Source organism: Platalea leucorodia (genome assembly GCF_965183815.1).
Source record: "Platalea leucorodia genome assembly, chromosome: 3".
Taxonomy (NCBI): Eukaryota; Metazoa; Chordata; class Aves; order Pelecaniformes; family Threskiornithidae; genus Platalea; species Platalea leucorodia.
The window spans coordinates 70,102,880-70,118,252 of NC_138825.1; the positions used below are offsets into that span (position 1 = coordinate 70,102,880).

General features: G+C 38.0%; 1 protein-coding gene across 2 annotated transcripts in view; it reads right to left on the minus strand.

The window, feature by feature from the left end:
- The window catches only part of NKAIN2 (sodium/potassium transporting ATPase interacting 2), a gene marked incomplete at both ends in the record, with an annotated part of 538,769 nt that overhangs the window by 295,247 nt on the left and 228,149 nt on the right, over positions 1-15,373 (minus strand). For both annotated transcript variants that reach the window (XM_082307838.1, XM_082307837.1), the window contains one exon: positions 408-545. In XM_082307838.1, coding sequence (XP_082163964.1) covers positions 408-545 — 138 coding nt within the window. The remainder of the gene's footprint in view (positions 1-407; positions 546-15,373) is intronic.

Consider the following 15,373-nt stretch of genomic DNA (forward strand, 5'->3'; position numbering starts at 1 on the left):
CTAACAAAAGGTATTCTGAACGATGGCTTTCAGATTTGTTATTCAGTCTTTATAGACCTGTAAATGGGGCAAAAAGCAAACCCAGAGTATGAAATGAGGATTTCATTAATACTGCATCGTACCAAAGAGTACAGCCATGCCTAGTTTGTGTATGAGGGGCAGCTGAATAAGGAAAAGAAATGGATTAAAAATATAAAGGTCCAAATCCTTACTTTTATTCTGGAGCCCTCAGTCCATCAAACCTGCATTTCTTACCGAATTCTCATACTTCATTTTCAACTTGGACTATAATTTCTAGGAGGGATATACAATTTCTATTTCATTTATAAGCAATAGAGTTTGGAACACTTTCTTTTTTTTTTTTTTTACATGCACATCAAAATAAGTAAATAAAATGAAATACTCACTCCTGTTATATAACGAGGTCTATACTGGATGGTTCCAAATAGGCCAAGTATGACTATAATAATGTGTATAAAATTTGCCAGGATGGGTGCCCACTGATAACCAAGGAAGTCAAATATCTGCCTCTCGAGCACAGAAACCTATGATTAAAAAGCAAAAGCACAAATAGATTAGAACAGACCAGAAAACATCTATTAGGGAATTTCCCCTTCCCATACGCAAGATAATTGCCCTGAGTTAAAAAAATGGCAGCATTCTGGTAGGCTGTGCAGAGATAAAAATGCTGTGGAAACACAGCTGCTGTTCCGTAGAAGACTGGACTACCACAGCAAGGTGCATCACAGATATATCAAATGGAAAATACAGGACAGAACTAGATCTTTATTCCGACTTCCTGAAGACATGAAGGTGGAGGAAAAAAAAAACAATGCACAAACAAACAGAAAAACAATATGGGCTTACTACATGTAGTTACTCAAAAAAAATCTCACTGGGTCTGTGTTTCTAAAAGGGGAAAAATGAAAAGTAGGACAAAGTACTGACAAAATCTATTAAAAACAGTATTATGTAGCTTCCTCCTCTTCCACAGATGCCAGAATCATAAGGGATTTCCTTACATAGCAAGTGAAAATATAGACCTGATTTTGAAAGATTTTTTTTTTCCTTTACTTTAAAAACTTAAAATTTTTGGTTAAACAACTGCACTTCGTTCTCTGAATCATATCCACCAGCTTCAAATGTTTAATGATGTTTCAATGACATTACGGAGAAAAAAGAAAAGGTTTGACAAAGAAATATTCATCTTTAAGGTCTAGGAATAGATAAAGAATTGTCCATTTTCTTCTTCTTCTGGAAACAAAAGAGTTTAAAATGAGAACAGGAAAGAGGAAAAATGGATGCTTTGGATGAAAAAGTACACTATGGTAAGAAAAGAAAAATATCTTTTAATTCAACTCCATTTTAATAATGCAGTGAAACCAAAATGTAGGAATATGGAGAATCAGTTCCTAATGTTAGAAAATAAACATCTGCCACATCATCTTCTTAGCCTTCCAAATAAATAAAATATCATAGACAGATTATCTTATGTAATCACTAATAAAATTATAGAAGAGTTAAGTGTAATTACAGTGAACCATTTTTACTAATACATTATTTTTTTCCAGACTTCTGCTAACTGTTTTAAAAATAAATACACAATAAAATCAGCCTGTATACAGTGAAGTTGGAATAGCTCAAACTATTTCCAGATACTTGTCAGAGGCTGGTTGTTAATAGGTTAACAGTGTTACTGACCTTGAGGGATCTAAGAATTGAATTTCCAGAGGATAAAGAAAACCATTTTGAGATGATTCTTAACGTATATGATTGGACTAAAATTTCAGACAGGAACCACCAAGGAGAAACCAGTCAAAAGATGATTTATAACACAAACTCCAAAATGGAAAATGACAAAGTGCCTTCCCTCGAAAAGCTCCTTGAGAAGAAACTCAACCACGACTACTTCACAATGATACAGGATCAAAACTTTGCATTGATATAAATTAAAGTGCACACAGGCACACACATACAAGCGGGTACGTACAGCCCCCACCAGCCAGGGCCCTGGAAGGCACACACAGCACAGAAGCACCCGGTATGCTGGGGCCTGGGACAGGGTCACACTCAACTGATGGACTCACCAGCTGAGTCACGGTAACAGGCTCTCAGTTCACTCCAAAGGAAGAAGAGAGCGTTAACTTAAATCACAGTGAAGGGGAATTAAGCAACCATGGTTTATATCATGACTGGTGCAGGCTAAGAAAGAGCTACAGAAATTAAGCTCTAATCAGTAACTCATTAAGTCCCCTCAGCTCAATTATGTTGCATCAGATGCCCACAGCTTCTAATCATTTGCTTGTGTTTTTAAGTTAGACATGTAGTCTTTTAACGACTTTCAATCCTTAGTTCTGTGGCACAGGAAGGTAAAAAAGCCCAATAAAAGCAAGTATTTTTGTCCTGTGGCTTATGAAAGAATTCTAATGCTAAAGCCTACCTGCTTCACATACAACATCCCCAGCACTTCCACCATTTTGAGGCAGAATGCATATACTTGTGCCATTCCTTAGAGAGGTTCATTTAATTTTTCATCAAAATTTCAGATAGTATCCTGAGATACAGGGCCAAGTTACTCAATGAATTCTCCACAGTTACCCAGCAGAAAAACAGAATAATATTTTGAAAGTCAAATCCATACAAAATACACCTACACATCTGCAAGTGTGCATATGCATGTGAGTCAAGTCCTTTACTGCAAGACAGCAGGGAAAGAAAAAAGATTTGAATTTTTTTTGTAAGAAGAAAGGCAAAACTAAAATGAAGTTCTGTGAAAAGCTGTGGACACAATGGTGTTCTCAGCACATCTAATAAAAACCATCACAAGCACAGGTAATTCAAGTTAAAATCAAGAAGGAATTAGTTTCCACTTGTCCATTGGTTCCTTAAAGGAATCACATATATAATACTAAGCCCCTGTTCTTAATCCATTTGATGCTGCTGAGAGGAGGAATAGGCCTTCACCACACTTGATAAGAAGGTAATCATAGTTTTTAAAAATCCTGTGTACGACCACATCCCTGCATCGCATTGTGTACAAGTGGATTTCTGCTGTGACCTACTGAGGACAACAGGGCTCTCCACAGGTACATGGTGTATTCTAAGTCTCAGCTGCTGCCCTCTCTAACTGAACACAGTAATAATAAAAAACTGGTAAGCACAAGCTTTCTACAGTAGGTTTTCTGTTACGTAGTAATGAGAAGCAGAACTGTTATCTAAATAACACTTCAGTTATTATTACTCATGACATGAAAATAAGAAAGATACTAGCTAAAGCTGAGCTGGTGAAGCTGACAGTTGGTTTAAATAAAAATGATTTACTGTGCACTGAACATATCTTCAGGGTATTATATTCACGATTTATAAACATTTAGACTCCACCATACATACATGGAGACCCAGTGAGTCAAACAATAACAAAATCAAAACCCTGTCTTCAAGTACTTCCCTGAAAGAATCACTTCCCGCGTGAGCAGGCAGAAAAAAAGAGGAAATTGCTGGCAAAGTGCTTGATCAACAAGTTCTATTATTGCAAAATACTTTCTCCACACAAATTATGAAACACTAATAACCATGAAAGAGATAAATGACAGAAAAAAATTGGGGAAGTCCCTAATTTGACACTGAATGATTTGGTATTTTTAATACTTCTTCCCAAAATTATTAGAATTTTATTATTTGGAATAACTTTATAGGAACCATATTGCTAGAATTATGGTAAAAAAACTAATTAAATAAGTATTGCACTTCAGACATGTAAAATTTGAAACACGGAGCAAATACTTGAATTCATGGCAACATTTTATATAGCTACACAGAGCTGCAGAGATAATTGTGTCTCAGATGTTTCTAGTTTTTTTTTACAGTACAAGACTAAATGCACCTTTGCTAATAACTTAAAACAACAAAAATTCAGAATTTGTGGGGTATAGTAGATTTCAATACTCTTGAAACCAGACGAGTATTTCAGTTCATTCATTGGTCTTCAGAGCAAAATTTTATATACAACTGAACACTTGATCCCAATGACTAGATTAAATGGGTTGGGGTCTTCAGCTCACGCTAGAATTTAGATCACAAATCTTAACATCCCGTTACAGCAAATTGTGTGTGTGTGTGTGTGTGCGCGGGCGTGCATGTGTATATGTTTTAAGACTACAGAGTTTCTTATTTCTGGCTGGCCAAGAGTAACAAGATTTAGATGCATATCAGAACCATATCCTTTTGCATGCCTGAAAAAAAATTTGAAAAATCAATCTCATGTAAACTGTTCTACCCATGAGGCTAAATATCACAAAGTTAGTATTTCAGCTACAGGATGAACTTAAGTAATAACAACTTAGAGGTGCTAAGAGTTTTAATCCCTATAAAGTATTTTGTTTCCTGTTCATGAGCATTTGTAACAACAATTTGTGCGTTATTTTAATAAGACATTTGCACTCCACCAAAACCAGGGAGGTAAGGATTGAATGTGCACAAAAGTGGTTCAGACACAAACGGATATATTGGGTCAAGTCATGAGGTTCATTTTTACCTTAAAACCAAGATAATGTTATAACACAAAATAATCAGCTGTCAAGTCCCAGCCACGAGTGTAATAAGCATTTAGTAAAACCTGCCCATGTGTTTTTCAGGAACATTCAAAATCAGATGAGCTGCATGCACCAAAAAAACCCCCACCCTCTTAGCAAAGATAGACTATATAAGAACCGTTTAAGGCTAGAAGGCCAGATTTACTGAATTGGTGAGTGCAGGCCTGTATCACAGGGGCAGATATGAGGGCTGCCTCTTCCCACAGTGCTTCTGAAACTAGAGAGTGCAGGGCAGACACGGCTGACGTCTCTTTGCGTGCCAGCTCAGGCCTGGAAGCAGTATAGCAACATAGTGCCTGCCCCAGCTACAGGACCCTGTTACAAAAGCTGTGCCAGTTTACTGGTGCAAGCGTTAAGATAGGATCAAGGATTAACAAAACCACTCAAACATAATGGGAACCTAGCATTTACTGAAGGCAGTGCTCTGCATTGTTAGCTTCATATGACTACCTGGTACAAAGTCAGGTAGGTCATGAGCATGGTCTTGGGCTTCATGCTTATTTTGCTTCTGCCAAAGGTCTGCAGAGACAGGCTAGCTGTGACTGTGGCCAAAGGAGGGATTATGATAGATGGGTCAATGACGACTGGTGGGAATAGGTTTAAACACGGCCAACATGCTCAACCCCATCTTCTCCCATTCTGCCATTGACAATGGGAAGATCAAGATTGATCTCTCAGGGGTTCCCTTCCACCTCTCTGCCCTAGCCCTATTCCTGTCTCTCTCTCTCTCTCTCTCTGCTTCACATCCTTCTGCTAGCAAGAGCATCAAAGCCCTGGCTCCTACACCTCATCTTTAAGGTGGCAAAATTCAATTTTACTGACACGCTGAGAAGCCTTGAGCCAGTTCTGAGCATAAAAATACTTCTGAATTAAGCTTTAATAATATTTTATAATTGCACAATCTGAATTTGCCTTCAGTAAAGCCTGAAGGCAAAACCACGCATTCAGAGAGCATTCAGAAAGATTAGCCTTATCTAATACTTTCAAATTGTTTCTGTCTTTATGAAAATATTTGACAATAAAACAGGTCTCGCTTTCATTCACAAAGATACAACTAGTTTCTACACAGTGATTCAAATTATAGTATATTACATTTGTAAACTCAGCAAAGATATGATAATGCTGTTTTGGAGTTGACAAGAGGATGTATCTAGGGTATATTAACTTGAGGCAGTAAAATTATCTTCTGCGTATGTTTCTTCAGCCAAAAATAGAACGTTGCCTAATACTTGAGAAAAAAAAGAAACCTTCTAACAACAATAAAAAATTAGACTCCTCAGCAGGATAGGCACACGTGTACGAAACCTCATTAGCCAAATAATTTTGAGTGGTATTGGCAGGGATCACTCACTATCTCATCAGGACTGAGTCTTGTGATAGTAAGGCATTTGGTATCAGAGGACTATATCAAGTGAAAATAGCCAACCTAGAGTCACTATGGTGGTTTTACTTGTATTCAGACATATAAGAGTGTCCACAAAGCAAGAGAGAGAATGACAACTAATTCATGTCAAAACTGTAAGGGACAGAGGGTTCCTTGCTGCGTAGTCACTCATTCCACAACTAAACCTGGATAAGCAGGATACTGACTTTGTCTGACCTTACAGAAATCTCTCTCTTAAGATGTTCCTGCTGGACTATTCATTATTCTTATATAGAATATGTGAAGCACCTGCTACATTTTCATGCCTTGGCATAACCCGAAAACATTTAAACTATGCAGACCACTTTATGGAAGAGAGATAATTAACATGAGTTATAGTCAGAAAAGTTTGTAGCTGCTAAATTTTGCCTATTACCTGTGTATAAAGCCATTAGTCCTTAGGGAACTCCAAGTAGCGATGAGGGTATCTTCTCTGCAACATGGCTACCTTAAGAGTCAGATTTGTCATCTGCTCTTTGCACCAGAGTCCCAGGGACAAGCATAAGGTCTCAGATCCCAGGTCCAGCACCTTTAAATTCAACCACAGCTGGGGAACACCAATTGTTGCCTACAACCCAGTTCCACAAACAGAAATTTCTCTGCTAAGGGTGAAGCCTTTTTTTTGTAAAGAAAATGGAGTATTATCACAGGCTAGATCAAGACTCAATGATTCAGCTCAAGAATCACTGATTAGAACCAGCCGATTTGCAGCAATTTTCAATATTTGTATTCAATCTGCTTTAGAACATGATTATAAGAAAAAAAAGGCAGCATATGAAACACTCTATGCTGTCACAGTCATTACAGGAAAACCTTAGTTCATTGGGCAATTAGGGTAGGGGTCCCCATTCCAAGCTCTGTGGACACCTAAAGTGAGTCAGTCAGACACTGCCCTCAAAAAGATCCCATTAAACATTTCTATGAAAACACAAAGTTTTTTCTAGTTTTATGAAACAATACGTTTAAAGGAGTGGGACCCTAAGCTTTCTGTTTTAAAGAAATACAAAACCCATCACCTGCCCCTGGTAAGCACAGCCTCTGTAATGTAAGCAAGCAGCACAGATTACAGTCTTCCAACATTAAAGCTATAACAAAATTAAAAGGCAGACTGGCCATTCCCTTTCCCTAGCCCTGATGACAAATATAATGAATAAAAAGCTAGTCCGTAATGACTAATGTACTAATACTGTATGTTGACCTCTTTTTAGTATGCCAATTCATGTATGCATACAAATATCTCCTTCTCTTAACTGTATTGTTTCTGAAATATTATCTGTTTGCAGCCAAGTCTTATCAACCTACAAGGTAACAAATAGTGAAAAATGGAGTACTATAATAAAGTTCCGGCTTAAGAGATAGTGAATCACAAAGCTCTACTCCCAGTATGTTGAGATTGAAAAGTTAAAAATGTGAGGGACAAGGGAAAGGATAGATGCAAAGCTCTGACAAAAGACTAAACACACATGATGAATGCTTGCTATATTCCACAGTGAACTGCTAATAGGTGCCACTGTATCCCAGTGATGAGAACGGAGTCAAAATATTACACTTCCATGGGAGCAGACTGTCCAGAAAAAAAAATGTAGTTGGATCAAAATTAAAATACTTAAACAAAGGGGAGAAACAGGAAAGGAAACAGAGACACTAAAGAGGGATATAATAGGCCTTCTTTTTGCATAAATGTTTACTGCAGTCAACAATGTTTCTCTGATTTACACAGAGATAATTTATATCAACTAATTTGAGGCTAAACTCTGATTTTTACTGGGTGCTTATTTTGTGTAAAGGTTAGTGTTTAGTGTCCTGGATTAAACCCATTTGTTTATCCAAAATATGCACTCAAGCACAGTAGTAGTCTCTCAGCAGGTATTCTGATGATGACGATAATTTTAAATATCTAAAATAGGATTTTATTTTTTTTTTTTTTACTTTGCTTCTGTAATTCATATGGTAAAATACTGATAAATAGTAGTATACTTCTCTCTGTTGGAACAAGAATGACATCAGTTTGCTGACATCAGTTGGTACCTTAATTATGTGATGAAGGCTGGAGAGAGCTGCCTTAACAAACCTGCATAGCGGACATCCTGGTGTTTGTGGAAGTTTTTTGCTTCACAAAAGAGCCAATCACATATAGTAAAACAAAAATTGTTTCATTGTCAAAAATCTTCATCTCCCCTTCTACATTTGCCTTCAAATCTTCATTTTCCCCACCTTCCAATTTGCTTTCTTTAATTCAGTGCCCACAGCAATTCTCCTTGGAAGCAGCAAAAGCTATAATCTAGAACTGCTGCAAGCTCTCCTCCAGCAGAGCCCTACCCCTGCCAATAGCTGCCATCATTCAAGTGGCACTTGCTGGCATGATAGCACAGAGTTACGGCAATTTCTTTCCACTCTTCCATACCTCATATCCCCAGCGGTTCCAAGGGGGTGATCACCTTGCTGGTTTGATGAGGTCTAGAAAACTCAGCAATAATTATTGTGCTGGCAGTGCTGAAGGCAGCCAGCATCACTAAGGCAGGAATTGGAATGCAGCCCAACCAACATAGCAGAATCTACTAATTTGTTACACTGAATATTTTGTTGTAAGAAATAATCATGAGCCTTGTGATAGACTATGAAAGGCAAATTAAATTGCCTGAGCCAGACTCTTCTACAGTGCCTAGCTAAAAAAAAAAAAATAGAGTTGACAATTTTAGGTTAGCTGCTTAGGTTAGCTGCTTAAATCTAGCCATTTTAAATGCTCTGGCTTGTTAGTAAATGACCTCGAATTATACAAAACCAATCATCTACCCAATCATGACCTGTCAAAAAAAAAGGTGTTTATAATTGTTTTTTGACCAATTTAGTGTGGATTAGACTAGGAGAGGAAGGCAAACAGTGTTCAATTTAATTTCATAATGTATGCTATCTTACACAAGATTGTAAAAAATCAAACAGTGGAGCTTCTTTCCTATAATCATATTAGTCAGTGTTTTAAATGATGCATGTCTACTGACTTTCTAACCCTTGCTAGACAGTAGCTTTTAATACAATTATTTGAGGGTAACTACCATGTCTTTTTCAAAGTGGACTCCTATTATTAATGAAACAATAGAAAAAAATAACATTTACATAACACCAAATGCCCACACATTTCTTAGTGGTATAGAGAGAGTATTTTTAACTCAAAAAAAGATAATCTGATAATATTGTGTGTGCTCCTTCTCTGCTAAAGCAAGAGCATACCTTTATGCAATGAATGCTGCACCTGCTAGTTCCTGCTTTACATTGCATGGCACTGTTTTGACTGGGGTCATGGTTTACCCTGTGGTTTATTTCTAGCCCGATGACATACTGATTAGAACTCCATTTACAATGAAGATGCAGGCAACTGACCTCCCTGGCAAATAGTATAGTTAGGTGGAAAAGGAACTTACGTTAATGAGAACTGCCTTCTTTCTGAGCAGAAAAAAATACCCGAAGCAGAGTCAACCTCTTTCACCACTGCTGCTCTGTTACTGCAGCCAAGGAAAGAAAGGATCAATGCCCATTCAAAATGCCCTGCTATTGACAAGTAGTTCTACATTGGAGAGAAGAAAGGAATAGATAAAGCTTGTGAAATTCTAGGAAAATATGAAGAAAAAACAGGAGTCATCAAATTTTCCCTTAATTTATCTCACTATACAAAGAAAATCATGCCAAAAAGCAAAACTCCAGAGTAAAGACAGCTACGTGTTGTGGGCAACTAACCAAAACGCTGGTAGATTTCTGCCCAGAGCTCCAAATGGTTGTCAGCCTCTATGATAATTTTGAAGTGATGTTCATGTTCTCGCTTTGTGAGAAGCTCAGGTAGGAACAACTGCTTCCTGCATAGCTGCCCTCCCCTAGGTGAAACTGCCTTCCCTGCTGTGGTGAATGTTGCTAAACTGTGATCAAGTCCCTTCCTTCATCCTCTGCCCAGAAGTAGGTTTCACCACATATGTGGATGTAAACCCCTTACATCTGAGCAAATAAACCTTCCCCATGTAATGACGCTACTTTCCTAGGAAAGAAGACACCGGGCCATCACAGTCATAACTTCTATTTAGAAAGCAGAGGTGAGGTCCAATCTAACTAACTTAGGACCTTAACTTCTGTCTATGTTTTACATATTAAACCTCCACCAAATTTCTGCTATACTCAATGAAAGAATGTGTCTCTGAAGGCCGCCAGAGGGACATCTGGTCTGACTAAGTGCGGGTACCCAAGTGAGACAAACTCAATCTGATCCATCCATTTCATCCAGAAGAGTTATAATTATTACTAAATTAATTGATACAGCTGATAGTCCATGAATAAACTGTCAGGCTGTATGCTGTTCCAGGGACTGCCACAGATTCCCCATGGAATTCAGACGAAATCTTTTCATCTCAGGGTATCACACCTAGGCAGTATTTAAATCCTGATTTCAAGGCGAAGTCACTTGGAACTGTAGATTTCATTGACTTTCTCCAATTATTAAGTTCCTATCTTATTTAAATGTTTCTGAATATTTGATTTTGTGTATCATTTTAATCTGTAAGGTGAAAAGTTTTTAAAGGAAATATTCGTTTTCAGCATTATTATACACTGGACTTTCTCTTCCACCCTTGTAAAAGGAGATCAGGAACCAGAGGTAACACCAGCTAATGTCCTATCGGTAGTCAGTGTGATGGAGTATAAATTTGGTCAAATGCTATTCAACCAGTTTCTTCTCTTCCTATATTGCAGACTAAAATTAGGTTAGATTGAGAAAACATTTTGATTAATATAATTTGTTGTGGGAGAATCAACACTACTTTTGCTGAATGATGTTAAGAATCAGTGACCGAACCTTCCCAGTATACCTGTTCTTTCATAAAGCTTCAGCAATACTGAACACTTGAAGAAAACATGCTGTAAGAAGAGGTTACGTATGGAAGTGCTGAAGTTTTCTGACTATTCAAAATCCGCAAGGTACACAATATGAAAATTGACAGGAAATTGTTGCCAAGGGTATCACAACACTGAATGACTAGGCATCGAAAAAGCAGGTGAAATAAATTCCTGATAAATGCAAAATTATGTACCTCCCTGGGAAAGAATATTTAACATACATAATGAATGGTTCTAAATTAACTATTACTACTCAGGAAATTATAAAATTATTCCAGATAGTTAGCATAAAATGTCAGCTTGATGATAAACAAAACCCAAATTTTAGAAATCATTAGGAAAGAGTGGGCAATGAAACAGACAACTGCACTATCAGAGAGAGTACCACACTTCCAGTAGTAGACACAGTAAAGCTGGAAAAGTACAAAGAAATAACAGGGATGATCAGAACAGTGACGGATTTCTACTGAGGACAGACTAAACCAATTAGGACTCTTAAAGTCAGTAAAGAGAGAGCTGTAGGGGGATATGAAAAAGTCTTTAAAATCAAGGATGACATAAAGTAAATAAGTAGGGAACAAGTTTTATTATTTCTCCTAGTACTAGCCATAGAGGCGGCCAGCTGCAATGATGTGAGAAAAACTGAATACAAAAAAAAAAAGGAAAAATTTTTTCACAGGGTGACTAATGAAACTGGGAAAAGTATTGCCACAGGCTTTTGTGTTTTAGACAGAAAAAGATTAGAGAATATTATGGAAAATTAGTCCATTAATAGCAGTTAAAAACGATGGTCTGGCCACAGCCTTTGCTTTAAGAAGTCTCATAATTACCGACTGCTGAAACCTGAGAGGGTAAACTGAAGGAATGGCCATGCTGTACAGGGTCCTGCACTGTTCACTAGGCAACTGATACTGGCTACCGCTTGAGGCAAGTTTCTGTGCTTAGGTGGTATTTTGTTCTCACCTAGTACGGCTTTTTTATCTTCCATTTGAAGCAGCTTACAGCTTTTTTTTCAATTTAAATTGCAATGAAATTACTGAAAAATCACAAATCATATTAAAATTATGCCCATTGACAGCATACAAGAATACGTCTACTTATGCTTAAGTGAATATTATGCCTTCAGACTTTTGAAAGTGTTAAGATTTAAATTGGGTCAGGAACAAAACCAATATGATCTAAAATCACATGGCCTAAACTTATTTGTAAAATTACTTTTAAACATGATCATTTCAGAGACATCCCCCATTTACTTTTCAGTAACGCTGCAGGACAATAATCTCTTCTCAGGTGCTGTAAAAAGCTGCTCTCTAGTGGCTAGTGGGAAAGACCAAGAATTAGGAGAGTATAAAATTAAATCACTTCCCTTATTCACAACTCCTTATCCATTTGTTTCCATTTTAACCTCTTTGCATATGTTACATAACCTTGATGTTGAACAACACCAATTCAAAAATTTTGAAAAATACTGCAAAAGGCTCCACTTACATGTCAAGATACAGGTGGGGAAAGAGGGTGGGCAAAGCTGAGGCATAAGTCAAGTATTTGTGGATAAAATGAGACTACAAGAAACCTTGGGCACAGTTTGGATTTATCCATCCTTTGGGGTGGGTAACTTTTGTCTATCTCGAGATAGGTATTGCTGTGCTGATCCTACTCAGCTATTCCTCTTCAATTGTTCTGCTCTTCTGTGGTCATTAGCAAGCCTAAATAAATAAATAAATAAATTCATAAGTCTGTTACTGTGCCTTTTATCCAAAGACTCTTGCAAAAGGACATGAAACACCACTATCTTAATTTTAAAAATAAGGACCTGAAGAATGAGAAGGATGGAGACCTACCAAAATTCACCCAAGCAAAAGCTGAATACTCCAGCATGGGGAATAGCTGACATATCCTCAGTCCTGCTGAGATCCTTAAGCAGTGATGTACACAGCCTTTGCTTGCACTGAAGACAACCGTTAGGTGGCACTTTCCTTTCATTATCAAGAACCAGAGGAGACATCTATCTGTTTCTAATAAACGTCTGTTACATGTATTATTACCTAGCTCTAATAATGTATGCCATGAAAAAATGTAAGACTGTGAGGCACTTTAATAATAAGGTGATGGTGTTCCTGATGCTTTAAAAGCATCCAAAATATGAACGCTTCCTTATTTTAAGCAGCCCTTTGATGGGATGAACACTAGGTGGCATGGCACCAAGAGGTGACACATCTGGTAACTGCTACAGGATACACCCCACTCAAAATTGTCACTACAACAAGAAGAAATCACTAAGTGTATTTTCAAACGAAAAAAATATCACTCAGATATGGCAGATTAGTGCAACGTCATGCAATCTGGAGCACAAGACAGAAAAAGTCTTTTCCAAGCTTGAAGCATAATATTTGAGGAGAAAATACCTGCTCTACGAAGCCTGGATAGGAAGAATGGAACAGCAGATGGAAAACTCCACTGAGTGCTTCATCAGCCACCTGCCAACCACTGAATGGTGGCCAGTAAAAAAGCTAGTAAGTTACAAAATGGAAGGTGAAGTTGGCAGTAGTGGTAAAGTGTAGCAATTTGGGGTAATGATGCTAAGCATAAGAAATTCAAGTTCTACTTTGAAAAGAGCAGAGGTAACTGAAATAATGAGTGGTGGGCAAGGCACACAGGACTTTGTTGCTAACTAGCCTTATAAGTCTTCCTATACACCTAATCTCCACCTTGAAGCTTTCCATACCTAAACTAGCAATCTATTTGCTGTGGGCCACAGAACATGAATGAGCCACTTCTTTTTATGCCAATGATGGTGGCAAACAGGTTGGATAAGGGAGTTTCCTCCCTGTATCATCTAGCTAGGACTTTGCACGGTTTCCTTGAGATGCAGGTAGCTATAAGTTCTAGGCTTCTTGACCCTCTACAATTACATTACGCTACACAAGACGTATCTTCTTAGAAGAAAAAAGAAAAATAAAAAAAAGGTTATTTTTAAGAGACCGCTAAACCATGATTACAGTACTTTCTTCTTGTTGGAATCCACAAAGAGAAATGACTAGAGATAATAGAAAATGCAAGCAGTACGCAGCTAGTTGGTATCAGCAGTCTATAGATAAACTGCATTATTATATCTACGATTTCATTGCCTTGGAAAGCAACAGTGATACCCATGGCAAACAGGTAATGATTAAAAAAGACAGAGATCTGGACACAGAAAGTAATAAGGTAGGGAATCAACCTTCTTTTCCTGTTATTTAAAGCCAGCAAACACGGATCTAAGCTGAATTAGGTCGACAATTAGTACTTGCAAAAAAGGTTACTTATGTATATGTCTAATATGGACTTACAAATCTGAGCTTCTTTGTGGTTTTTAGCCATTTGGGTCATTAATATAGGCAACAAGAAAGATAATCCTACTTGTATCTAGATATTATGACTACTACAGCAGGCAACCTAGTAATAATGTCTGAGGGATAACATCATCAGATATTTCAACAGTCAAAATAATATGAACCAATATACACACACTGTGGAAGAATATAATTAAATTTTTTGCACAAACATGTGAGATAGCATTAAGAAATTGTTAAAAAGAAAGAGTTATGGTGTTATTGTGTATATTAACATGATATTTTTCATTCTCATTGTGTTTCTTAACTTTTGCCATTTCTCCATGTCACTGCGCTCCTCGCGCTGTCCTTCACTGGTGGCAGTGAGCTGAGGAATACCATGTTCTCCTTCCAGAGCCTGTTTTATGGGCTATTGCCTAACACAAGTTTGTGGGATTGAGCAATACCTGCTCGGGCAGCATTTGGTTATTAAATCCAATTAAACTATTGTAATTCCATGCATGTATATAGCAGAGACTAACTCAAAAAATAGACAGAAGTCATATTAACCTGTACTATTCACTTTCCTTGACATTTTTCTCAGGAGGATTTTTATGAGAAATCACCTCCGATTTTGGTGATTACCTTTTTATTTATTTAATTCAACACTACAAATTAAAAAATTTCTCATTCGTGAACAAAAGTAAAAACCTCATAGTTATTAGAAGTATGAAGCCCGGCCATGAATGAAGCTCAGATGAAAGAAATTGTCTCTAAGTCATACCGTTTCCATTCTAGTATTATTAATTAACTCACATTTTACTTGTAAACCTGTGCTGGGTGCAGGTGCCCAGGCCCTGGCAGCGGGGAGCTGCAGAGCGGCCTCTGTGAGGAGCGGCTGGGGCCGCCCCGTGCCGGACACAGCCGGTTCCAGCCGGCTCCAGTGGACCCACCGCGGGGCACGGCTGGGCCCTGCAGCCAAGATGGCGGCGCCTGAGGGAATGCATGCGTAAGGAAGGGCAAAACACTGCCCGGGAGCAACGAGTGAGGGGGGGAAAAAGCGTGAAAAACAGCTCTGTGAGCCCCAGGAGGAGACCAGAAGGAGGGGAGGAGGAGGAGCTCGGGGTGCGTGAGCAGAGATTCCCCTGCAGTCCCTGGAGAGGCCAGGCTCG